Source organism: Chiloscyllium punctatum, chromosome 11 (genome assembly GCF_047496795.1).
Source record: "Chiloscyllium punctatum isolate Juve2018m chromosome 11, sChiPun1.3, whole genome shotgun sequence".
NCBI lineage: Eukaryota > Metazoa > Chordata > Chondrichthyes > Orectolobiformes > Hemiscylliidae > Chiloscyllium > Chiloscyllium punctatum.
In genome coordinates this window covers 6214579-6241017 of record NC_092749.1, presented here as the reverse complement: position 1 = coordinate 6241017, position 26439 = coordinate 6214579, and the positions used below count along the sequence as shown (strand labels likewise).

The 26439-nt window shown below is 45.5% G+C and overlaps 1 protein-coding gene across 3 annotated transcripts in view; it reads left to right on the top strand.

Annotated features, from left to right (window-relative positions):
• Positions 1-26439, top strand: part of LOC140482698 (neuronal acetylcholine receptor subunit alpha-2-like) — a 33560-nt gene that overhangs the window by 2802 nt on the left and 4319 nt on the right. For 2 of the 3 annotated variants that reach the window (XM_072580228.1, XM_072580227.1), the window contains exons 2-6: positions 3407-3701; positions 5269-5420; positions 9900-9944; positions 11763-11872; positions 15924-16956. In XM_072580228.1, the coding sequence (XP_072436329.1) occupies positions 3617-3701; positions 5269-5420; positions 9900-9944; positions 11763-11872; positions 15924-16956 (1425 nt within the window). In that variant the 5' untranslated portion in view covers positions 3407-3616. The remainder of the gene's footprint in view (positions 1-3406; positions 3702-5268; positions 5421-9899; positions 9945-11762; positions 11873-15923; positions 16957-26439) is intronic. The other variant, XM_072580229.1, reaches the window with a different exon arrangement.

Here is a 26439-nt window from a genome sequence, read left to right as displayed (position 1 = left end):
TACAACCATTCCTTCGATGCACAATTCTGAGTCAGTTCTAGACTCTACTCCCTGTCCTCACAGCACTGACTACAGGAGAAGTCAACAGGAAAATTTCTCTCTGCTTGTCACTCTGTTTGCTTGTGAGGGAGGACTCTATCTTTCATTGTCATTACACCCTGTTCCCCTTGTTTGCATGGGTTTGCTCTCTCAGCAGTGCTGATCTATTTCCTCTTATTCACACCTACAATTAACACTTCTTCTGTACCTCAATCCCTTCTTTATCCCCATTAGCACTCTCTTTGTCATTTGCTCTGGGCACCCTCACTCACTTCATCTTTCACTTTGACAAATAGGATAAAAAAAAGTATCATATATCAAACATCTTCAGTTCCAAAGAAGGTTCATATTAGACACAAAACATTAACTCTCTTTCTTTCTCCACAAATGCTGCCAAAGCAGCTGAGCTTCTTCACCATTTCCCCTATTTTCATCTCTGTTCATTGATCTGTGTTTGTGGAGATCCTCTCCATTCACCAACCAATCTTTATGAAGATTCACTGTTGACCATTCTGACAGTGTTTTAGTTTGCCTCTTTGTTTGTAACATGATGTCCTTGATTTTCTGATGGTGAGGTAATTGTTTCTGCAGTGTTGGAGGGAGTTGTGCACGGGGATCTGGTGGAATTACTGTTATAGCAGACTCTGAGGGAATTGTCTAGCAGCCTGAAGATTCCTATGGGAAATTCCTCCTTCTCTGGATTCTTCCAAAAGTTTCTGTTTAAACTGGAGAATTCTGAGAGTTCAACTGTAGGGAAGTAAAAAGCGACTCAGGAAAAGTTAGTCTACCAAAAACCTAGCCTATCTGCTGGGTAACTATTAAACTGAACCTCAAATTCCCATACACCCCAACATCTTTGCATCTAGCTGGATTCCTTGCACACCTTCGACTCTGATCCAGCACCTCCTCTGCATAATGCCTCCCAGTCACCAGACCCAACACCTCCTTCTCCCCAAGACCAGAACACTTTGAGAGTGGGAAACATCTCTACATGCCTGATCCTCCTCTCCCCAGCCTCCCACCACATTTCCTGTACCAGTTCTAAAGCAAGGTTTTGCATTGCTAAAGGAGCTGAAAATGTGTTGCATTTAGCATCCAAGGAACAGGAGAATCGACATTTCAGGCATAAGCCCTTCTTCAGGAATGAGGAAAGTGTGCCCAGCAGGCTAAGGTAAAAGGTAGGGAGGAGGGACTTGGGGGAGGGGTGTTGGAAATGCGATAGGTGGAAGGAGGTCAAGGTGAGGGTGATAGGCCGGAGTGGGGTGGGGGCAGAGAGGTCAGGAAGAAGATTGTAGGTTAGGAAGGCGGTGCTGAGTTCAAGGGATTTGACTGAGACAAGGTGGGGGGAGGGGAAATGAGGAAACTGGAGAAATCTGAGTTCATCCCTTGTGGTTGGAGGGTTCCTAGGCGGAAGATGAGTCTCTCTTCCTCCAACCATCGTGTTGCCATGGTCTGGCGATGGAGGAGTCCAAGGACCTGCATGTCCTTGGTGGAGTGGGAGGTGGAGTTGAAGTGTTGTGCTACGGAGTGGTTGGGTTGGTTGGTCCGGGTGTCTCAGAGGTGTTCTCTGAAATGTTCTGCAAGTAGGCAGCCTGTCTCCCCAATATAGAGGCCACATTGGGTGCAACGGATGCAATAGATGATGTGTGTGGAGATGCAGGTGAATTTGTGGCGGATATGGAAGTATCCCTTTGGGCCTTGGAGGGAAGTAAGGGGGGAGGTGTGGGTGCAAGTTTTGATTTCTTGCGGTTGCAGGGGAAGGTGCCGGGAGTGGAGGTTGGGTTGGTGGGGGGGTGTGAACCTGATGAAGGAGTCACGGAGGGAGTGGTCTTTTCGGAATGCTGATAGGGGAGGGTAGGGAAATATATCCCTGGTGGTGGGGTCCGTTTGGAGGTGGCGGAAATGACGGCGGATGATACGCTGTACATGGAGGTTGGTGGGGTGGTAGGTGAGGACCAGTGGGTTTCTGTCCTGGTGGTGGTTGGAGGGCCGGGGCTCAAGGGCGGAGGAGTGGGAATTGGAAGAGATGTGGTGGAGGGCATCGTCGACCATGTCTGGGGGGAAATTGCAGTCCTTGAAGAAGGATGCCATCTGGGTTGTACGGTTTTGGAACTGGTCCTCCTGGGAGCAGATGCGGCGGAGATGAAGGAATTGGGAATATGGGATGGTGTTTTTACAGGGGGCAGAATGGGAGGAGATGTAGTCTAGGTAGCTGTGGGAGTCAGTCGGTTTATAATAAATGTCCGTGTTGATTCGGTCACCCGAGATAGAAATGGAGAGGTCTAGGAAGGGGAGGGAGGAGTCTGAGACGGTCCAGGTGAATTTGAGGTCGGGGTGGAAAGTGTTGGTAAAGTGGATGAACTGTTCAACCTTCTCGTGGGAGCACGAGGCAGCGCCAATACAGTCATCTTCAACCTCCTCGTGGGAGCACGAGGCAGCACTGATACAGTCATCGAAGCAAGTCATTGCTAAAGGACCCCGATCAGAAAATCCTCTCAGGAAAACATGGTGGTTCAGTGGTTAGCACTGCTGCTTCATGGCACTAGGGACTCAGGTTTGATTCCAGCCTCAGGTGACGGTCCGTGTGGAGTTTGCACATACTCTCCATTGCCTGCGAGGATTTCCTCAGGGTGCTCCAGTTTCCTCCCACAGTCCAAAGATGTGCAGGTTAGGGTGGATTGGCCAAGCTGAAACCAAGGATAGGATTGCGGTCTGGGTGGGATGTTATTTGGAGGGTTGGTGCAGACTTGATGAGCTGAATGGCCTCTTTTCACACTGTATGAAATGCAGAGCTCTTTCTTAATGTAAAACGATAAGACTGAAGTTGTAATCTAAATGTAACCTTGGGAAATCAAAGATGTTTGACACCCTCTAACAAGGAGACTTTCCAGGAAGCAAGGCTCACTCTGTTAAACAGTGCCCAGCAACAGAATAGTGAGTGTCACACAGGCTTCACAAAAGGATGGGTCATTTTACCAACTCCTGTTAGACTGGTGGAGAATTAACAAAGACACTTAAATCCTGGAATACACAGCCGAGCATTCTCCCTGTAATTGTATTTGTATTTTGCATTTTTGTAGGAAGAGTTGGGTTTTAATTCAAGTTTAATGACTGTGAATCGAAAGCTGTGTTTGAGTAGTGGCCATTGGATTTAGCTCTTAAACAAACACTTGAGTGGAACCTTGGCTCGAATTTCAGTGATTAAGACTGAAGGGTCACAGAGTTTGGCCTCATCTCTGTTTCTACCACTTTACTTGATTGAAGAAGATTTAGACGATGAGCACTCTGTTTTATTACAGTAAAGTGCACTTCTCCTAGTTGAAATATTAATGTGGATGTTTCTCTTTTTTTTCTCTCTCTCTGACAGGACACGTTCAGTAACTCCTGGCTCTCTGACACTTCCTCAGTGGATGCACAGAGCTAGTTTCAGCACCGCGGACAGCGCTATGAGGGAATCTCAGAGGCCGTCCACACCCTGAGCCAAGCTAGCTGTGCAATTTCATTCTAATGAATTGTTGGTGGGACAACGGAAATCTTGTTGCCTCTTGTTTAAAAGTGGAGTGTCAGGAACACGGAGATGTTTACTCGTTTACTCTCGGCAGGAAGTGTGCCAGGAGGCTGCAGTCTGCTCCTCCTCTGTTCCCTCTTCCTGTGCAGATGCAGTAAGTTGACATTTTGCAATTTGGATGTTTGTGCTTGCTTGCTGATCCTCTCATTCCATGGAGGACCTCCTCACAGGATTTCAGTTCCATTTATAGAATTAGACAGACAGTGCTGCACAAAAGAAAGGCCTTTGGGCCCATTGTGTCCCATTGTGGGTCATACAGAGAGGGGAAAAGGGACTTTCTTGGGAACTTGACAGCCTTCAGGACTCAGTGTAAAGTTTAGCAATTTGAGGGCCTGGGCACCTCCTTCCATGTCCTTTACCCACCCTCTTGTCTTCACATGGGCTATGGGCACCCATCACAGCTAATGCAGTTTCATCCATGGCTTTTGACTCTCCCTGACGCACCATTTTCTAGTTCTTTGCCTGCCCATCTGCTGTTATCTCTCTCTGAGCTCCATTTCATCATTTACTTATCTCCCACCCCACCTTCAGCACGTATACCAACCTTTTCCTATCTACATCAGTTCTGAAGAAGGGTCAATGGACCCAAAACATTAACAATGCTTTCTTCCCATAGGTAATGTCAGACTTGCTGCATTTCTCCAGCAACTTCTGTTTCTGTTTCTAAGGGTTTCCCGTTCTGATTTTGGTTGATTACCATTAAGTGCCCAGCAAGTTTCACTGCAACTTGGGCAATCAGGGCTTTGTAGAAATGGCATTCAGAGTTCTTATGGTTAAGTTTGGTTTCAAGTCATAGATGACAGATCATCATTAGGGTTAGCACAGGTCATCACTGAGGCTCCTATATCATGTACCACACGAGATAACATGCATGTAGCTCCTGACTGGTGTACTAGACAAAAAGTAACAGCAATATAGTAATGACCTCAATGAATGAGAAGTTTTATTTTGAGGGATTGTGAGATTTTAATACAAGCTGACCACAGCAGAGACCACTCATTGAAGTGCATCAAACATTTAGATTCCATCACCTCAGCCACTGACACTGCAATAATCCCATTGGTATTCATTACCCATGCTTCCATTTGTTCACTGGATGTGAGCATTGCATAGAAAGCTATTAGTTATTGCCCATCCCTAGTTACCCTTGAGAAAATAGTGCTTTCTGATCTGCTGCAGTCCATGTCCAGTAGGTAGACCCACAATGCCCTGAGGAATGGAATTCCAGGATTTTGACCCAGTGACACTGAAGGAACAGCAACATATTTTCAAGGCAGGATGGTGAGTGGTTTGGTGGGTGGCATTCCCATGTCTCTGCTGCCCTTGTTCTTCTAGATGGAAGTGGTCATGGGTTTGGAAGGTGTGATAGCATTAGGAGGAAGTTAATGTTTAAGGTGATTGGTGGATGCTGGTCAAATGGGTTAACAATATGTTTGATCCATTACAGTGGGCTTCATCAAGACTCATAATCTCTCCCTCTCTCTCTCTCTCTCTCTCGCCCCTCTCTTGCTCCATTCTCCCCCCTCCCGTATCTCTCCCTCTCACTCTTCCTCTCCCTCTTTTTCTCCCACTCTCCTCTCGCTTTCCTGTTCCCTCTCCCTGTCCCACATCCTCTCCCTCCCCCTCTCTCTCCTCACCCCCTTCCTCTTTCTTATCTTTAGTCCATTGCCAGGAGAAGACTCATTCTCAGGCTGAGGAGAGACTCTTTAAACATCTCTTCACTGGTTACAATCGGTGGTCCAGACCTGTCACCAATGCTTCAGATGCTGTCATTGTCACCTTTGGCCTTTCCATCGCACAGCTTATTGACGTGGTAAGATATCGCTTTGATCAGCTCACATTCACTGCTGTTCACAATTATTATTGTTCACAATCATCACTGCTCACAATCACTTCTGTTCACAATCACCTCTGTTCACAATCATTCCAATTCACAATGACCTCTGTTCACAATCACTGCTGCTCGCAACCACTGATGTCATGTGAAAATATGAGGTTATTCACATTAGCAGGCAGAATGGAGAAGCTGAATATTATTTAAATGGAGGAAGCTACAACACAGAGGGATTTGAGAATCCTTGTGCATGAATCACAAAAAAAACAGCATTCAGCTTCAGCAGGTAATACGGCAGGCAAATGGGATATTAGCTTTTCTTCCAAAAGGAATGATAAATAAAAGTAGGAATATTTTGTTGAAACTATACAAGATAATAGTTAGGCATACTTAAAATACTGTGAATGGCTTTGATCGCATTATCAAAGGAACGATGCACAGTCCAGAGAAGGTTCATCAGATTGATTCTGGATAGCAAGGGATTTTTTTATGAGGAGAGGTTGAGTAGGTTGGGCCTGAACTCATTGGAGTTTAGAGGAATGAAAGGTGCCCTTTTTGAAACAGATGGAGTTCTTAGGGAGTTTGATAGTAAAATGGAAGGTAGTTTCCCCCTCATGGGAGAGTCTAAGACCAGAGCACACCCTCTCAGGATAAAGAGTCACTTAATTAAGCCAGATGGGGAGAACCTTTTCTCTCAGAAGTGCAGAGGATTGTCAAGGCTGGATTGTTAAGTATTTTCAAGGCTGAGATAGATTTTTAATCAGGAAGGTAATCAAGGATTCTGGGGATAAAGCAGAAGAGTGGAGTTGAGGATTATCCGATCAGCCATGACCTCATCAAATGGTTGAGTAGCCTTGCTGGGCTGAATGGCCAACTCCTATTCCTACTTCTTATAATCAGAATCACCGATGTTCCCAATCACTACAGTTCCCAATCACTACAGTTCCCAATCACTGATTTTCACAATGACTGCAGTTCACAATCAGTGGTGTTCAAAATCATTGCAGTTCACAATCACTGATGTTCACAATCAGTGGTGTTCACAATCAATGCAATTCACAATCACTGCAATTCACAATCACTGATGTTCACAATCACTGGTGTTCCCAATCAGTAGTGCTCACAATCACTGCTGGGAATTTGTGCTGCGGTGATACTGTGTTTATACTCACCAAGTAAAATAACAAAATGTTCAGGCAATATTAAATTGCTTTCGATACACTCTCAGACACCCCAGTGCAGTTCACTGTGAAATACTAGTCATTGTTGTTATGTGCACTCACACAGGCTATGCTTTCTGTGCAGGATTGAATGAGCTTCTTTCCCCCCTTCTCTTCCCCACAGTGTATAGCAGGAAAGGGACTGGAGGAAGGGACAAAACCAGGATTGATTTCAGTGACCCATGTGTGAATGCTGGTTGCTTCCAGGCAATGTTGACTGGGGCTGGAGCAGGAGCTGAGCTAGGCTCTGAATGAGGGTCTGCTGTTGGCTGAGGGGATGAAGAGACTTGGGGAGAACAGATGTCAAATCAAGATCAGTCATGGGTGGTTATACTCTGTGAGGATGAAGATGGAGGAACGACATAATAAACAAACAGATTAAAGATTTAGTTTGTTGAACATTAAAGTTTAATGGGCTGTCTGTTGAATAATTTATCATCACTTTGTGTCTTGTTATCTGTGTTGTAGGGATTGAGAGCCTTCTCATTCAGTCTGATGTTCTCACAATTACTAGGATTACGTTAAACACACTCCAGTGGCTAGATCTGTGTACTAATGCCACAGCACTGGGAAATACTGAGCTGTGTTGATACACTTTTATGGATGTATAACTGGTTATAGTATAATGGGAAGCCCTTCACCACCAAGGTACAGTCACAGCAGTGTGTACTAAATACAAGATACACCGCAGAGATCATTAGAAGATACGTCAAAGATCCTGAGACAGCACCTTCCAAACCCACAATCACTTCCATCCAGAAGGACAAGGGTAGCAGAAATGAGTTCCCCTACAAACTCTCACCATCTTGACTTAGAAATATTATGCTACTCCTTCAGTGTCACTGGGTCAAACTTCTGGAATTCCTAAAGGCATTGTGGGTCAACCTACAGCAATATGGACTGCAGTGGTTCAAGAAGGCAGCTCACCCCCACATTTTCAAGGGGCAACTAGAGACAGGTAGTAAGTGCTGACCTAGCCAGTGACACTCATGTCCCATGAACGAATAAAGTAAACATTCCTGTGAATTCTTACTGCAGCCTTTATAAGGTTTTCACATCCTTCCTGAAATGCGATGTCCAGAACAGAGCACTGTATTGAATCAAAGTTTTATACACAAGTTTATCATAGCTTCTTTGCTATGTTACTCCTTACGAATAAATCCCAAGATCTCATGTGTTATATTAATCATTTTCTCAAACTGCCCTGTCACTTTCGACGATCTGTGTAGATGCATTCCCAAGTCTCTCTGCTCTTGCACAATATTTAGAACTGTACCTTTCGTTGATATGACCATGTCTTTGGCCTTGTCACAACATTAAGCAGTTTGCTGTTCTCTGTGCTTCTGAGAGGAAGTGAGATCCCTCCACACTGTGGCCTGTGCACTAGGATTTCCGTCTGGAGCTGGCTTTCAGAGCCACTCTTTTCGTAGTAAAGTGACCAGGGTTTTGGTCCTGAGATAAGGGACAAGACTTGGTTCTGACTCCGCACAAACCTCCCCCTCCCATTCTTATCAGACTTGACTCCACTGTGAGACCTCCATGGTTAAATAATCTGCTATCTCTGACTGTCTGAACTTGAACAATGAGTTGGATCTTATAAAGCAATACCTTCATCTTAAAAATTTTCTCTTCTGTTTCCAAAACCCCAGTCTATTGCTGTCATCTCCTCCAGCTCCACAAGCAACTGAGATCTCAGTATCCCTCTAGTTTTAGCCTCTTGTCGATCCCTGATTTGAAATACTCCACCCTGAGTTGCCTGGGTCCTGAATTCTGAAATACAATTCATATCTCTACCTCACCTCCCTCCTATAACCCTCTCGTTAAAAACTATCCCCTTAACCAATCTTCTGGTGGTCTCTCCTAATGTTTCTTTGTGGCTCGGTGAGGTATTTTCTTTTATAAATGTCTTGGGAAGGAGCTGGTGGTGTTTCATTATGTTCACATTGCTATATAAATGTCAGTTTTTGTTGGTTCTAAACTGACCATTGTTTTGTCTGTTATCAGAAGGGAAATTACTTGGATGAGGGAGGGAGAAAGGAGTCTAATGTCGACACTTCAGTCTGTGCAGTCCAGAGAAGGCTGCTCTGTGCTCAGTCAGCACACTGAAATTCATTAGGTTTCTCCTTATGCTTCAGTTATCTGCCAGAGGCTAGTACAGACCGCACATGCCACAGACATTCCAGCTGCAGAACATCATAACGAGAACTGGAATGATTGCATTGGTTGACTGCCCATTAGACCAAGTGCAGATTAAAGAAATGTCTCCCTTAGATACAAATTATTGGAGCAGAAAACGTTCACTCTCGCCTGAGAGGGATGGGCAGCACCCAGTCTCCCTCACATCCCTTCATTCAGCCCATACACATTTTCAGATTTGCACTCACACTGCTGCCCTCTCATGTGGGTGAAGACAATCCCATGGCACTGTTTCTGAGAATCACAGGGGCTTTCTTCCTAAGGTGCTGCTCAATATTTACCCCTCAATCAGTATCTGTGAAGGTAGCTCATTGCCACACTGTTGTTTGTGGGAACTTCCTGTTTGCAAATTGGCTCCCACATTTCCCACACTTACACTGCCGATTGCTTTTTGAAAGGAATTCATTGGCTCTGAAGTACTTCTGGGACATCATAACATGGCAAGAGGTGCTACAGAAATACATATTTATGGTCCTATTTGTGGTTAGTTGTAGAAAGGCAACTGTTTAAAAATGACTTCATATCACCTGAAACAGGGGAGGTGATAGCCTAGTCATATTATCATTGGACTGTTAATTCAGAGACCCAGGTAATCTTCTGGGCACCCAGGTTTGAATCCTGCCACATTAGCTGTAGAACTTGAATTCAATAAAAATCTGGAATTATGAGTCTAATTAACACCATGAATTGATTGTTGGAAAACCCATCTGAGACACCAATGGACTTCAGAGATTGAAACTGCTATCCTTACCTGGTCTGCCTACATGTGACTCCAGACCCACAAGCAATGTGGTTGACTCTTAACTGCCCTCTGAGAAATAAGAGATGGGCAATAAATGCTGGCCTAGCCAGCAATGTCACATCCTTTGAATAAATGAACACAACAGGGCAATAGTCTAATGAATCGGCTTGAATTTACTCACCAACACAATTCAGAAAAGTTTCTGTTGTAATATTATTGATCCATGCCACTGCCTTATTGTTATATTGGTTATAAAGTAGTGATTAATTGTTATCTTTTCCCTTCCTTTTCTTGAAATAGGATGAGAAAAACCAGATGATGACAACTAACGTTTGGCTCAAGCAGGTATGTGTGTTTTTGAAAGGGAAAATCCCCTACCCCTGTGATCTCTATATCGCTGTGATCCCCTCACTGGGGGATCACCCAACATTCTTCATAAGCTGTCTTGACAGGAACAGGGACTAATCCCCTGAGGAGATTCACAGCAAGTCCCCAGAAGGAGCCATCCCAAGGCCAGGTCCATGGCCTTTAGGCAGAGGCTGCTAGGACCCAGTGGTTATGAGCTCCCAAGTGAGTTCCGAGGCCCTGCTCTGAGACACTGAGCTTCGAACTGCTCCCTTCCTAGTCGGCCACTAGGCTTCAGGGATTTTAGGATCCAAGTGTTGACTGGGCATTCATCTCTGTCCTTTAGACTAGAGATCTGATGGACCTGTTTGCATGGATTGGAGATCTGGTGGACCTGTTTGGGTGAATTGGTGAGTTGATGGACCTCTAGGTGTATAGCATGGATCCTCATGGATCTGTGGTGTAAACTTTGTAGAACTGCTAGTCAGGATTGATGCTTGATGAACATGTAGGTGGTGAGGTTTGGGTTTGGATGAATTTGTTGGCGTGGGTCTTGCAGATTCATGAGTCACAGCCTTACACGGGAGGTGATGCCCTAATGATATTATTGCTAAAGTATTAAACCAGAAACTCAGCTAATGTTCTATGGACCTTGGTTTAAATCCTGACACAACAAATGCTGAAATTTGAATTCAAGTTTAAAACAAAATCTGGAATTACGAAACTTCTGATGAACACGAAACCATTGTCGATTATTGGGAAAAGCCCATTTAGTTTACTAATGACCTTGAGGGAAGAAAATTTTCCTCCTCACCTGGTTTGGTCTACATGTGGCTCCAGGGCCACAGCAATGTTGCTGACTCTCAACTGTCCTCTGCAAGCCACTCAGATTAAGGGCAGCTTGGGGTGGGCAAGAAATACTGGCTAGCCAGTAATGCCCAGTCCCATGGGTGAAAAGAAAAAAATGATGTGATGATCCCTCTAAACCTAATGCTATTTTAATCCTTTGTCAGAGCTATTGACATGCCATTTTGTTTCAACATCCTTGAGGTTACCACTGATCTGAAATTTGACTGGACTTGCCACATAAACACAATGGCTGCAAGAGCATGTCAGAGGCTGGGAATTCTGCAGCAAGTAGCTGATCTCCTGACTCCCCAAAGCCTGTCCAACATCTACAAGGCACAAATCCGGAATGTGATGGAACACTTCCCACTTGCCTGATGGGGGCTGCTGCAATAACAGTAAAGAAGCTTAACACCATCCAGGACAAAGCAGCCACTTCGTTGGCACCACATGCACAGACATCCACTCCCTCCACCATCGACACTCAGTAGCAGCAGTGTGTAGCATCTGCAAGATGCACTGTAGAAATTCACCAAGGCTCCTTAGATAGCACCTTCCAAGAGGATGAGGCACCTTCAAGTTCCCCTCCAAGCTGCTCCCCATCTTGACTTGGAAATATATCGCCGTTCCTTCAGTGTCACTCGGTCAAAATCCTGGAATTCCCTCCCTAAGAGCACTGTGGGTCAACCCATATGGACTGCAGTGGTTCAAGAAGGCAACTCACCCCCCCAAGGGGCAACTAGGGATGGGCAATAAATGTTGGCTTGGCCAGTGACATCCACACCCCCTGAATGAATAAAAACACAAAAACATATTCTGTAAAATTGATCTCACTGGGCTGGGGTTCACAGTGGCTGACTGTAGCTTCCCCTCTGCTTTCACTGATCTTGTTCCTTCAGATTTTGTCAGACACTGTGCCAGCTCCTCACAAAAGCCCTGTTCTCCTCCTGATTACCTGAGTTTCTTTTCTAGGAATGGTATGATTATAAACTCACATGGGATCCTGCGGAGTTTGACAATGTAACTTCAATCCGTGTCCCCTCTGAAATGATCTGGATTCCTGACATTGTTCTTTACAACAAGTAAGTTTTACAGTCTCCTTGGGCAAAATTCCTCTGGGATTAATACAGAAGGAAAATGGGACTTAAACAATTGAATCCGAAAGAATGTGTAGGGACAGAGATCCTGGGGTTGTGTGTGCATCAGTCTTAGTAGGTAGTTGTACATATTGAGAGAGTGGTTAGCAATGGAGATGGGATCTTGGGTTTATAAATAAAGGCAATGAATATAAAAGCAAGGAAGTGATGTTGAACCCTTACAAGGCTTCAGTGAGGCAGAAGTTTATTTGGTTATGGTCATTTTAGCAAGGATGAGAGCAAGATTAACGAGAGTAGTGGTCGTTTAAGGAGCTGGGATAGTTCTCCTTGATGCAAAGGACTCTGAGAGGAGATTAGACCGAGGTGGATGAGATTATAACAGGATTGGATAAGACGGATGAGGGAAACTTTTCCTTGTCCCTAACAGCTTTAAAGTCTGGGGTAAGGGCTACAGGAGGTGGAGGGGGTGAATATGAGGAAAACGTTCACGTGTCCTAGCTGGTGGGAATGAGTTGGACTGTTGCTGCCCAGCAAGGTGCTGGAAGCAGAAATGATCAATGATGTTCAAAGGAATTTTAATGGACACTTGAAAGAAATCAAATGTGCAATAGGGATTTAATCTGGGGGGCGAGGAAAGGACACTGACGATATTGCTCTGGGGAGGGTTGGCATGAACTGAATAGGCTGAATGTACCTCTTCTGTTCTACTATCTCAGATGATTTAAATGGCCTTCCAGTTTTAGGCCATCATGTGCATGCAAAGAAGGTTACCTCGGATTACAATGGGATTTTGATTAGATGAGCCAATGGGCTGAGGAGTGGCAGATGGAGTTTAGTTTAGATAAATGTGAGGTGCTGCATTTTGGGAAGGCAAATCTTAGCAGGACTTATACACTTAATGGTAAGGTCCTAGGGAGTGTTGCTGAACAAAGAGACCTTGGAGTGCAGGTTCGTAGCTCCTTGAAAGTAGAGTCATTGATAGATAGGATAGTGAAGAAGGCGTTTGGTATGTTTTCCTTTATTGGTCAGAGTATTGAGTACAGGAGTTGGGAGATCATGTTGTGGCTGTACAGAAAAATTGGTTAGGCCACTGTTGGAATATTACATCCAATTCTGGTCTTCCAATTGGAAAAATATTGTGAAACCTGAAAGGGTTCAGAAAATATTTACAAGGACGTTTTCAGGGTTGGAGGATCTGAGCTACAGGGAGAGGCTGAACAGGCTTGGGCTGTTTTCGCTGGAGCGTCAGAGGCTGAGTGGTGACCTTATAGAGGTTTATAAAATCATGAAGGGCATGGATAGGGTAACTAGACAAAGTCTTTTCTCTGGAGTGGCTGGGTTTGGGGGGGTGGGGAGGTGTGTGGAGGGGCTTGCCCAGAACTAGAGGTCATAGGTTTAGGATGAGAGGGGAAAGATATAAAAGAAACCTAAGGGGCACCTTTTTCACACTGAGGGTGGTACAGGTATGGATTGAGTTGCCAGAGGAAGTTGTGGAGGCTAGAAAAAATTGTAACATTTAAAAGGCATCTGGACGGGTATATGAATAGGAAGGGTTTGATGGGATATGGGCCGGTTGCTGGCAGGTGGGACTAGATTGGGTTGGGATATCTGGTCGGCATGGACGGGTTGGACTGAAGGGTCTTTTCCCATGCTGTACATCTCTATGACTCTCTGACTCTATAACTAGCAGTAAAGGGATTTCCCCTTTGCTTTTGTGTTGAAGAGTGTACAAAAAGTTCATCCATTAGAAACAGGAAGAGGCCATTTAACCTATTGACCTTCCTCTGCTTGTCAGTAAGATTATGGTGGATCTTCTGCATTTTACCACATGTCTCATCCAGGAACAATCCAGAACTCCTCCTGGAATGTGTGTGTGCACCCCCGGTCAGGTAAAGTTCACCATATCTGTCTGTCATTGTCACCCATGGTAATTCATCACCAGAGAGGACAAGGATTCTTGATATAGCACAGCCATAGGGTTATTCCATTAGAGAGAGAGAGAGAGAGACTGGTAAATGCTTGTAGCCATGCAGCTGCAGTATTGTCATCTTTCTGTATGCCAGTCAATGGTCAAATCTGTACCAGATTAATAATATAACAGTTTACTGAGTTGTAGGTTAGCCTGTGGTTCAACTTTCAGTCCTTGGAGAATGCAGTTACCTATAAATAACTGCTATAGTTTCTGCTTCATAGAATGCCCCCAGGATGCAGGCCGTTTGAAGCATCGAGTCCCCACCAACCCTCTCAAGAGCATTATCTCTGTAACTCTGCATTGCCCATGGCTATTCCAACTAATTTACATCCCAGACATTAGGGGCAATTTAGCATGGCCAATCCACTAATCCATGCATCATTGGATTGTAGGAGAAAACTGGAACACCTCGAGGAAACACAATTGGGGAGAACGTGCAAACTCCAAACAGACAATCGTCCGGAGATGGAATTGAGCCCGGATCCCTGGCGCTGGGAGGCAGCAGTGCTAACCACTGAGCCATGGTGCCATCCCAATCCACTTCACCATATCTGCTTGGAGCCAGCCGGCTGTCAGGGAGTTGGCTAAACTCTGACATGGGATTGGTGACCTTGGGGTCCACCTTCATAATCCTGAGCCAGAATGTCAACGTCCCAACAGGTTTGAAAATTCAGGATGTGTGAAGCTGGTCTCGGTAGATGTGACCAGAAAGCTGTCAGACAGTCATAAATCCTCAGGGAGTTCAGGCATGCTCTTCCGGAGAGGAGTCGGTCATCCTCAGTCACTCTAACTGGCAGACGGCCCTCTGAAATGATAAACCCGTTGAGGTCCACTGGGTCTGGGTGATAAATGCCTGCAGAGCTCACAGCCTGTGAATGAATTAACAAGAACTGACAAGAACCCATTCCCTGATGATTTGTGGAATAAATGTCTGAAGAGATTTCACGCTTGTTTGACAGATAGAAAGATTTCCTTTGATTTTAATTGACATATTTAGCTAGTGAATGTATATTTGCTGGTATGTCAAGATTGGTTCCAATGGGGGAGTTCTGAAAACCTGGCAGCTACAAACTAGTTTCAGAATGTCAAACGTATCGAACCAGCACTGTTCTCAGAGAGAAGAGACCTTCCAGACTGTCAGCCTTTTAATCAATGCAAATTTAGTTGCTCATTAAATTGAAATTAATTACATAAGCTGCAAGGATTGCACCTTCAGGGGAGATGGTTAGATTAAATTGAGCAAGATTAAATAGACAGAAACTGCAGAAAACTGCAACACAAATGGTCTTATGAGAACTTGTGAATGAAACACAGAAAGCTAGCATATGGGGGCAGCAGGTAATCAGGAAGGGGAATGGAATGTTGGCCCTTATTTCAAGATGGGTGGAGGATAAGCTTAGGGAAGCCTTACAGCAACAGTGCAAGGGGCTGGGGAGACCACAGCTGGAGTACTATCAGCAGTTTTCATCCTCTAATTTAAGGGAAGATATAATTTCAATGAAAGAAGTTCTGAGAAGGTTGACTTGGATAATCCCTGGTTTGGAGGGAATGTCTTACGAGCAAAGGCTAAACAGTTTGGGACTTGACTCACTGAAGTTTAGAAGAATGAGAGGCAACTTTGTTGAAATACAGAGGATAATTAAAGGGCTTGGCAGGGTGAATGCTGAGAGGATGTTTCCCCTCATGGAACAGTCTAGAACCAGAGGGATAGTCTCAGTATAAAGGGGCACCAATTTAAGCCTGAGGCAAGGAGGAATTTCTTCTCTCAGAGGGTTGTGAGTCTTTGGAGCTCCTTACAACAGAGAGGCAGGGGCATGGTCCTTGGGTATATTTAAGGCTGAGACAGATAGATCATTGATCAGTTGAGGAGTCAAGAGTTACAGGGAAAGGGCAGGAAAATGGATGTGAGAGATGTTGGATCAGCCATGAACAGGCTTGAGGGGCTGAATGGCCTACTCCTGTTGTTATGGTCTTCTGATTGATTTGCTGGATGAGCTTTGCCTTGTGAATGATTTAACCCTGGTCCCAATGGCTCTGTAAACATGCCCTGTTTGTTTGTTGCAGTGCAGATGGTGAGTTTGCAGTGACACACATGACGAAGGCTCACCTCTTCTCGACAGGCCAGGTACAGTGGGTGCCCCCAGCAATCTACAAGAGCTCCTGCAGCATCGACGTTACCTTCTTTCCTTTCGACCAGCAGAATTGTAAAATGAAGTTTGGCTCCTGGACGCACGACAAGTCCAAGATCGATCTGAGGAGCATGGGCAGGAATGTGGACCTTAAGGACTACTGGGAAAGTGGCGAGTGGGCGATAGTCAACACAGTGGGGGTTTATAACAGCAAGAAGTATGACTGTTGCTTTGAGGTGTACGTTGATATCACGTATTCCTTCATTATCAGGAGGCTCCCTCTCTTCTACACCATTAACCTCATCATTCCTTGTTTACTCATCTCCTGTTTAACCGTTTTGGTCTTCCATTTACCATCAGCCTGTGGAGAGAAAATTACGCTTTGTATCTCAGTATTGCTGTCCCTGACTGTCTTCCTGCTGCTGATTACGGAAATCATCCCCTCGACCTCGTTGGTCATTCCTTTAATCGGGGAATACCTGCTCTTCACCATGATCTTTGTCACGCTCTCCATTGTTATCACTGTCTTTGTCCTCAACATCCACCACCGCTCGCCCAACACCCACAAGATGCCCAGGTGGGTGAAGAAGGTCTTCCTGGATTTCATCCCTCGCTGGCTGTTCATGAAGAGACCAAGACCCAAAGCTGAGACGTTCTCCAACCATTTCAGTCCTCTGGAGTTGAAGCTTGCGCCGTGCAAATGCTGCACTTCCTCAGGGGGTGAGGAACTCCGGTTTGGCCTGCCCCCCTGCCAACCCAGGCTGGTGAGTCCTTGTGCCCTTGGCTACCCGTGTCGCCTCAAGCCCAGCAGATCCACAGGGGGGATGGTCAATGGCAGCCGCCGAGCCTGGGCTAGTAACATCACTCAGACAGGAGCCAGTCTGCCACTATCACCCAGCATCATCAGGGCACTGGAAGGAGTGCATTACATCGCCAACCATCTCCGAGCTGAGGATGCCGACTTTTCAGTAAGTGTTGCCAATAGTATTTGGGGGGGGGGGGGGTGTGTGTCCCTTCCAGTCGGGGGAAGGACTGCTTGGGAGGGTTCTGTGGCCAGATTCTTACACCCTACCTCAGGGACAGGCACACTGGGATGGCAGTGTTTCGAGTTGCTGTGACTGGGACTTTCCCATCTCTACTGCCTAATGGGGGCTTTTCTTCCTGGGGAGATCTCCCAATATAACATGGCAGTCTTAGAGATCAGGCACACCATGCTCAACCGACATCTCCTCCAGCAGTAAGATCTGTCCCTCAAGAGGAAATATCTTCCAAACCTTGAGGTTTTTTGGGATTGTTGACCACTCCACCTTTGTTGCAGTTTGTCATTTGGAACCACCTCTGTTATGGCTGCAGTTCCAGAACTGGCCACTGGTGCTGGTGGTGCTGCTGAGGCAAAACAGCAGCTGACTCTCTGATTGGCTGACAGGCCTCTCCTACTTTGGAGTAGCCAAAGCTCCCAATTCTGGAAATTCTGAATGATGGACATGTCAATAGTGAATTCCCGGGGTCAGCCGGAGGTCAGGGGTGGGAATGGGGTGGGGCATAGCTTCGACAAAACCTTAGCCTCAGGAGTAGCAGTTGTGGAGGGTGGGGGGTGGGACTATGACAGATGTGGGGGAAGGGGTGGGGCTGTTAAAGCAGGAGGGTGTGAGTCAGATTTGGGGGAGGTGTCCAGATTCTGAAAGGCTGGTGTCCACAATGGGGTATATTGTGAGGCGGAGGTGAGACGTGCAGAGATATTACAGGAGATGTTGATGGAGAATGGACTTCACTCAATGAAGGAGGCGTAGGTTTGGATTAGATAAAGCTGAGGGGTGTATGGAAAACTGGATGTCTCATCAGCACCATTGGATAGATTCCAGATTAACCCTGTACTCAGATATCAAACAGAGTCATTTCACAGAGAAACAGGAGAGCTGTAAAGATAATGTCAAACAACCATAGAAATATAGAAGATAGGTGGAGGAGTAGACATTTGACCCCCTGAGCATGCTCCACCATTTGATATGACCATGGGAGACCATCAAGCTCAATGCCGTAATCCCATCCTCCATCATCCACCCTCACCACCCCCCAGCCCCCCCCCCATATCCCTTCAACCATTTAGCCACGGCAGCTATATCCACCTCCTTCCTGAAATCACATAATGTTTTGCCTTCAACTACTTTCAGTGGCAGTGAATTCCACCGGCTCACCACTCTCTGGGTAAAGACTTTTCTCCTCATCTCAGTCCTTAAAGGTTTATCTTATCCTTAAACTATGACCCCTGGTTCCAGACTCCCCTGCCATTGGGAACACCCTTCCTTCATCTACCTTGTTAGTCCAACATTGCCCAGTAACAGGGCAGTGTTCTCAGCGGGAGAGATTTGGAAAGTTAAACAGAAAAGGAAAAGTAGTGTTACAGGGTTGAGGTACAAACACTGATAACCAGAGATGCCCTGTCCAGAGGAAGGGTGAGCGTTGGGAAACAGAACATCAGCTAATAATATCAGGGCAGGGGGATGTGCTTTAAACTGACAGGCAAGGAGTGTTCTGCTGAAGGGAGATTTAAAAGTCTAAACATAAAAGCTGCAGCAACAGAATAGATCATTTTTGTGAGGCCAGACTATCTGTGTGGAGGTTTACCTAACTTGACCTGGATCGAAATCTCACTTCACACTAATTCATGGGAAATGAGAAACAGTTAAAAATGTAAATTATTTTAATGGGAGCGCTTTGACAGGAGATTCCTCGGTGTACATTTTGTCCTCATTATTGTAATTGAGTTTGGCAGTAAATAAAGCATCAGAGAGTGAGGTCCTTGCCGGAAACTGTAAATTAAAACACATTGCATCACTTTGGCACAAAGACAGGTCAATCGAAAGGGAGATGGTTGTGTAGTGGGAAGGTGAAGAGATTAATGCACATGAGGCCTAGGCTACTGATCCGGGGACATGGGTTCAAGAAGTATTTGGTGGAATTTAGGTTTGATTTTACAAAATTTGCCCTTGAAAGCTAGACTGAGTGATGGTGACCATGATACTATCATTGATTGTTATTAAAAAAACCCATCTGGATTATTAATGCCACTTGGGGAAGGAAATCTGCTGTCCTACATTTTCTGACCTACATGTGACTCCAGACCCAAAGCAATGTGGTGAACTTTGAAATGGTCAAGTAAGCCATACAGTTCAAGGGCAATTAGGGATGGGCAACAAATACTGGCCTTGGTAGCAACACTGAGAGAGAGAGAAAGGAACAAAAGGGTTTCAATCAAACTGTTACATGGTGACAATCTAAACAGAAGCCCCATTCCACAAATCTCATAGTTTTAAAAGGCAGACAGAATGATTTGATTTGATTTGATTTGATTTGATTTGTTATTGTCATATGTACAGAGATACAGTGAAAAGTATTGTTATGCGTGCTAACCATACAAATCATACCTTCCATAAGTACATCAGGGTAATAGAACAGAATGCAGAATTTGGTGTTGCAGCTACAGAGAAGGTACAGAGAAATATCAACTTTAATATATGAGAGGTCTGAGTAAAGGAGGGGAGGTAGACCTGAGAATAAAGGATGACAATGCAACAGTGGTGATGGTGTTGAGACAGTAGGAGTGGAGATCATGCCTAGCAAGGTTCAGAAAAAGGTGGTGTTGGTTTATAGGCCTCCCAGCTGGGCTTAGTTGGACATGGCATTACACAATAAATTATTGGAACTTGTGACAAAGGCAATGTAATAACTGTGGGGGAGTGCCAAGTGAATAGGTATAATCCTTAATTGCCCTTCAGCTGTGTGGCTTTCTTGAGAGCAGTTATGAAGCAACCACATTGCTGTTGGTCTGGAATCACATGTAGGTCAGACAGGTAAGGATGGCAGATTTCTTTCCCTAAAGGACAATAATACAACAAAGAATATGAACAGAAGTTGGCCATTTGGCCCCTCAAGCCTGCTCTGCCAGCAAATATGTTAATGGTTGATCCTACATTCCTCATCTCCACCTTCCTCCCCTTTACCCCATCACTCTTGATTCCCCGAATGAACAAGAATATGTCTGTCTCAGCCTGAAATATACATTATGAGCAGATTCCCCCACAGCTCTCTATGGCAATGAATTGCAAAGACTTATAATCCTCTGACAGAAGAAATTTCTCCTTCTCTCAGTCTTAAGTTGATGGCCCTTTATTCTGACACTCTGCCCTCTGGTCTTAAACTCTCCCATGAGGGGCAACATCCTTTTACCCTGAAAAGCCCCATAAGAATCGGATAAGTTTCAATAAGATCACCTCTCATTCTTCTAAACTCCGGTGAGTAAAATCCTAACCTGTTCAGCCTTTGCTCATAAGACAGTCCCTCCACACCAGGGATTATCCACGTGAACCTTCTCTGAACTGTCTTCAAAGAAACGGTATCGTAATTAAAACATGGTGGCTTCATGGTCATCATAACTGAGCCTAGCTGTCAATGGCAGATTTTTATTGATCAAATTTAAATACTGCAAACAACTACTTGAAACCATGTTTCATTCTCCGTTAAATGCCTGTGTGGAATGTTTTTCTGACAGTTTCACAAGGCCATGTGTTGTGGAGCCAACTAGACATAAAAGTATTTTAGTCAAGATTAAAGTGGTGCTGGAAAAGCACAGCAAGTCAGACAGCATCCAAGGAGCAGGAATGATGCAGGGCTTTTGCCCAAAATGTCGATTTTCCTGCTCCTCGGATACTGCCATGACCTGCTGTGCTTTTTCAGCACTACTCTCCTCTGATCTCCAGCATCTGCAATCCTCACTTTCGCTTATAATGCTATTTTAGACCCAGTATTGTGTAATGAGTCAAGATTAATTAGCAATGTTATCAACATGCAATCTGGTGAGATTTCGAAAATATTCATTCCTGGCATCTGGGCATCACTGGCCAGACCAGCATTTATTGCTCCATCCCTAGGTGCCCCTTGAGAAGGTGGTGGTGAGCTGCCTTCTTGAACCTCTGCAGTCCGTGTGCTGTGGGTTGACCTTCTATGCCTTTAGGGAGGGAATTCCAAGGTTTTGACTCAGCGACACTGAAGGAATGGTGATGTATTTCCAAGTTAGGATGGTGAGTAGCTTGGAGGGAACTTGCAGGGACTGGTGTTCCAATGTATCTGCTGCCCTTGTCCTTCCAGATGGAAATGGTTGTGGGTTTGGCAGGTGCTATCTAAGGATCCTTGATAAATTTCTGTATTGCATCTTGTTGATGATACACACTGCTGCTACTGTGAAGGAAGTGAATGTTAAAGGTGATGGATGGGCACACTCAAGGCACCTTGAAGGGTAAGGCTACAAGAGTTGTCCATTCACTCCTTCAAACCTGCTCCACCAATTAGTTAGACCAGTTGTGACCTCACCCCACCTCCACCTTCCTATTTATTATGCAAATTCTTGACTCCGTCCTTTTTCTGACTGTCTCACTCTGTCTTGACTAACTTCAGTGCAAAGATTAAATCAGAAAGGGAAACCTGACAGAAATCACAAACAGAGAGGAAAGTACCTGCACAGACCACAATGGGAAAATGGTTAACCAAAAGCAGAAATCTGATAAAGCACAACACCAAGGTGAGAAACTAGTTTTACAGATTGAAGCTGACATAGAACATAGAACATAGAACAGTTTAACACAGAACAGGCCCTTCAGCCCACGATGTTGTGCCGACCATTAATCCTCATGCATGTACCCTCAAATTTCTGTGACCATATGCATGTCCAGCAGTCTCTTAAATGTCCCCAGTGATCTCGCTTCCACAACTGCTGCTGGCAACGGATTCCATGCTCTCACAACTCTCTGTGTAAAGAACACGCCTCTGACATCCCCTCTTTACTTTCCTCCAAACAGCTTAAAACTATGACCCCTCGTGTTAGCCATTTCTGCCCTGGGAAATAGTCTCTGGCTATCGACTCTATCTATGCCTCTCATTATCTTGTATACCTCATTAGAACCCCTCTCCTCCTCCTTTTCTCCAATGAAAAAAGTCCGAGCTGGGTCTACCTCTCTTCATAAGATAAGCCCTCCAGTCCAGGCAGCATCCTGGTGAACCTTCTCTGAACCCTCTCCAAAGCATCCACATCTTTCCTATAATAGGGCGACCAGAACTGGACGCAGTATTCCAAGTGCAGTCTAACCAAAGTTTTATAGAGCTGCAACAAGATCTCATGACTCTTAAACTCAATCCCCCTGTTAATGAAAGCCAAAACACCATATGCTTTCTTAACAACCTTGTACACTTGGGTGGCTATTTTAAGGGATCTATGTACCTGCACACCAAGATCCCTCTGTTCCTCCACACTGTCAAGAATCCTATCCTTAATCCTGTACTCAGCTTTCAAATTCAACCTTCCAAAATGCATCACTTCACATTTATCCAGGTTGAACTCCATCTGCCACCTCTCAGCCCATCTCTGCATCCTGTCAATGTCCTGCTGCAGCCTACAACACCCTCTATACTGTCAACGACTCCTCCAACCTTTGTGTCATCTGCAAACTTGCTGACCGTCCTTCAATCCCCTCATCCAAGTCATTAATAAAAATTACAAACAGTAGAGGCCCAAGGACAGAGCCCTGTGGAACACCACTCACCACAGACTTCCAGGCAGAATATTTTCCTTCTACTACCACTCGCTGTCTTCTGTTGGCCAGCCAATTCTGTATCCTGTTAGCTAAGTTCCCCTGTATCCCATTCCTTCTGACCTTCTGAATGAGCCTACCATGGGGAACCTTATCAAATGCCTTGCTGAAGTCCATATACAGCACATCCACAGCTCGACCCTCATCAACTTTTCTAGTCACATCCTCAAAGAACTCGATAAGGTTTGTGAGGCATGACCTGCCCCTCACAAAGCCGTGCTGACTGCCTTTAATCAAGCCATGCTCTTCCAGATGGTCATAAATCTTATCCCTCGGGATCCTTTCCAACACCTTGCAGATGACAGACGTGAGACTTACTGGTCTGTAATTGCCGGGGATTTCCCTATTTCCTTTCTTGAAGAGAGGAATTACATTTGCCTCTCTCCAGTCCTCAGGTAGACTCCAGTGGAGAGCGAGGATGCAAAGATCTTCGCAAGTGGTGAAGCAATTGCATTTCTCGTTTCCCAAAGCAGCCGAGGACAAATCTGATCTGGGCCTGGTAACTTGTCAATCTTAATGTTTGACAAAATTTTCAGCACATCAGCTTCCTCTATCTCTATCCATTCCAGCATGCACACCTGCTCTTCAAAAGTTTCATTCTCTACAAAGTTCGTTTCTTTCGTAAAGGCAGAAGCAAAAACTCATTTAGGGCTTCCCCTACCTCCTCAGACTCCACACATAAGTTCCCTATGCTATCCCTGATTGGCCCTACTCTTTGTTTGACCATTTTCTTATTCTTCACATAAGTATAAAATGCCTTTGTGTTCTCCCTAATCCATTCTGCCAAGCCTTTCTCATGCCCCCTCCTGGCTCTCCTCAGACCATTTTTGAGCTCCTTCCTCATCTGCCTGTAATCCTCTGGAGCTGAGCTTGACCCTAGCTTCCTCCACCTTATGTAAGCTACCTTCTTCATTTGATGAGGAGCTCCACCACTCTCGTCATCCAAGGTTCCTTTATCTTACCCCTTCTTGCCTGTTTCAGAGGGACATATTTATTCATCACTTGCAACAACTGTTCCTTAAACAGTCTCCACATGTCTATAGTGCCTTTACCATGGAACAATTGCTCCCAATCCATCCTTCCTAACTCATGTCTAATCACATCATAGTTTCCTCTTCCCCAATTAAATATCCTCCCATTTTGCCTAATCCTCTCCTTCTCCATAGCTATGTAGAATGTAAGGCAGTTGTGGTCACTATCACCAAAATGCTCTCCCACCACAAGATCTGATACCTGTCCTGGCTCGTTTCTGAGCACCAAGTCTAGAATGGCCTCTCCCCTCATCGGCCTGTCAATGTACTGAGTTAGGAAACCCTCCTGAACACACCTTACAAAAATAGCTCCATTCAAATCTTCTGCTTGAAGGAGGTTCCAATTAATATTGGGAAAGTTAAAGTCACCCACTACAACAACCCTACTACGTCCACACTTTTCCAAAATTTTCCAACCTATGCTTTCTTCAAAACTCCCTGCTGCTATTAGGGGGCCTGTAGTAAACCTCTAATGAGGTGACTGCTCCCTTGCTGTTCCCAATTTCCACCCATACTAACTCGGTAGGCAGATCTTCCTCAACAATGGTAACTTCTGTAGCTGTGATACCCTCTCTGATTAGCAGTGCTACACCCCCTCCTCTTTTCTCCCCCTCCCTATTCTTTTTAAATGCTCTAAACCCTGGAATATCCAGCAACCATTCCTGCACCTGAGGAACCCATGTCTCTGTTATGGCCACAACATCATAGTTACCAGGTACTGATCCATACTCTAAGTTTATCACTTTTATTTCTGATGCTCCTTGCGTTAAAGCAAACACACTTTAATTGATCCCTTGGTTCCTTCCCAGGAAAATCCTTCCCACTAGCTGGTCTACCTCTTGCTATTGCCTCATCTGCATCAACTCTCACCTCCGGTATACAGCTCAGGTTCCCACCCCCCTGCCATACTAGTTTAAACCCTCTCGAACTACACGAGCAAAACTTCCACCCAGGACACTGGTCCCCTTTCAGTTCAGATGCAACCCGTCCTTCATGTACAGGTCCCACCTTCCCCAGAAGGCATCCCAATTATCTACATATCTGAAGCCCTCCCTCCTACACCAGCTGCGCAGCCACGTGTTAAGCTGCGCCTGCTCCCTGTTCCTCACCTCGCTGTCTCGTGGCACCAGTAGTCAACCCGAGAACACTACTCTGTTCGTCCTGCTCTGCAGCTTCCACCCTAACTCCCTGAAATCACTTTTTATATCCTCAATCCTTTTCCTGGCTATATCATTAGTGCCAATATGTAACACGATTTCTGGCTGTTCACCCTCCCCTTTTAGAACCTTATACACCCGATTGGAGACGACCCGGACCCTGGCACCAGGGAGGCAACATACCTTCCGGGAATCCCGATCCTGACCACAAAATCTCCTGTCGATTCCTCTAACTATCGAGTCCCCTACCACGAGTACTTTCCTATTCTGCCCCTTTCCCTTCTTTGCCACAGTGTCAGGCTCAGTGCCAGAGAACTGACTGCTATGGCTTTCCTCTGGTAGGTCATCCCCCCCAGCAGTATCCAAAACTAGTTATTGCTGAGGGGAATGTCCACAGGGGATCTCTGCACTGTCTGTCTGTCCCCTTTCCTCCCCCTAACTGTAACCCATCTATACTTGTCCTGAGCCGTAGGAGTGACCAACTCCTGGTAACTCCTCTCAATTACCCCCTCAGCCTCCCAAATTATCTGTAGTTCATCCAGCTCCAGCTGCAATTCTCTAACACGGTTTTCAAGGAGCTGGAATTGGGTGCACTTCCCGCAGATGTAGCCAGGAGGAGCATTCTGCAGGAGGAGCAAGCAACTGCCCTGGCATCCACGTGGGCAGTGGTTAACCATGTACCTGAATAAGAACTGCTCTCTGCAATGTGACAGCAGGTGGATCTCAGTTAATAATTTCCTGTTCCACACTCTGTGTTCATGTTGCTGTAGTTAGGCAGCTCCTGTTCTGAGGTTCTTTCCTATAAGGGAAGCTCATTGCTATTTGATTTCGTGACACTGAGAGTGGAGAGAGGGAGAAACTGAGTCTTGCCTACCCTGGTATACTGGGGTCAGTTTTCTTACCTTAACAGTTGTTCAGAGTACAGAACTGAGTTGTGAAAGTGTTTGCTGTGTTCGGGAGGGGAGTGTTCTCTTTGTGGCTGCTCCTTCGCTGAGTGAAGTGGGAGGATGTTACTGCCACTTTCCCTTTAGCTGTAATCGCAGTACCATCTGAGAATTAATCTTCTGTTTCTCGACCATGCAACACTATCCTGGTGGATTGGTCATTCTACATGGAATACCTTTTGGTTTTCCAAATTATCCAATCATCCTGACCTGAACTCCTCTTCGCTGAACAGGGAAGTGGTGAGTTGTTAGGCTCCAAAGCAACGACCCAGGTTCAGGCCAGTTTTCCCTCTGAGATCCCTCTGGGCCAGGCTGCATGGAAATAGAGCTACAACTCTGGTGGGAAGTTTACTCTGGAAGGGGCTGGTTCCACAGCAGGTCTGAAGGCTGGATTAATCTCTGGGCAAATTCTGCTCGCCGCATAGTCTCAAACTGGTTTAACTTTATCTTGCTTCTCCTTCCAATTCCTTCTCTCCCCTCATTTACCCCCTGCCCTCATTGACCTCCTCCCTCCCCTACCCTCTCTCTTCCCGAACCCTGTCCCTTCCCTATCCATCTCCTCCCCTCTCTATCCCTCTTCACCCCTCCCTATCCCTCTCCTCTCCTCCCTGTCCCTTTTCACCCCTCCCTATCCCTCTCTACCCCTCCTTTATCCTCTCTACTCCCTATCCCTCTCCT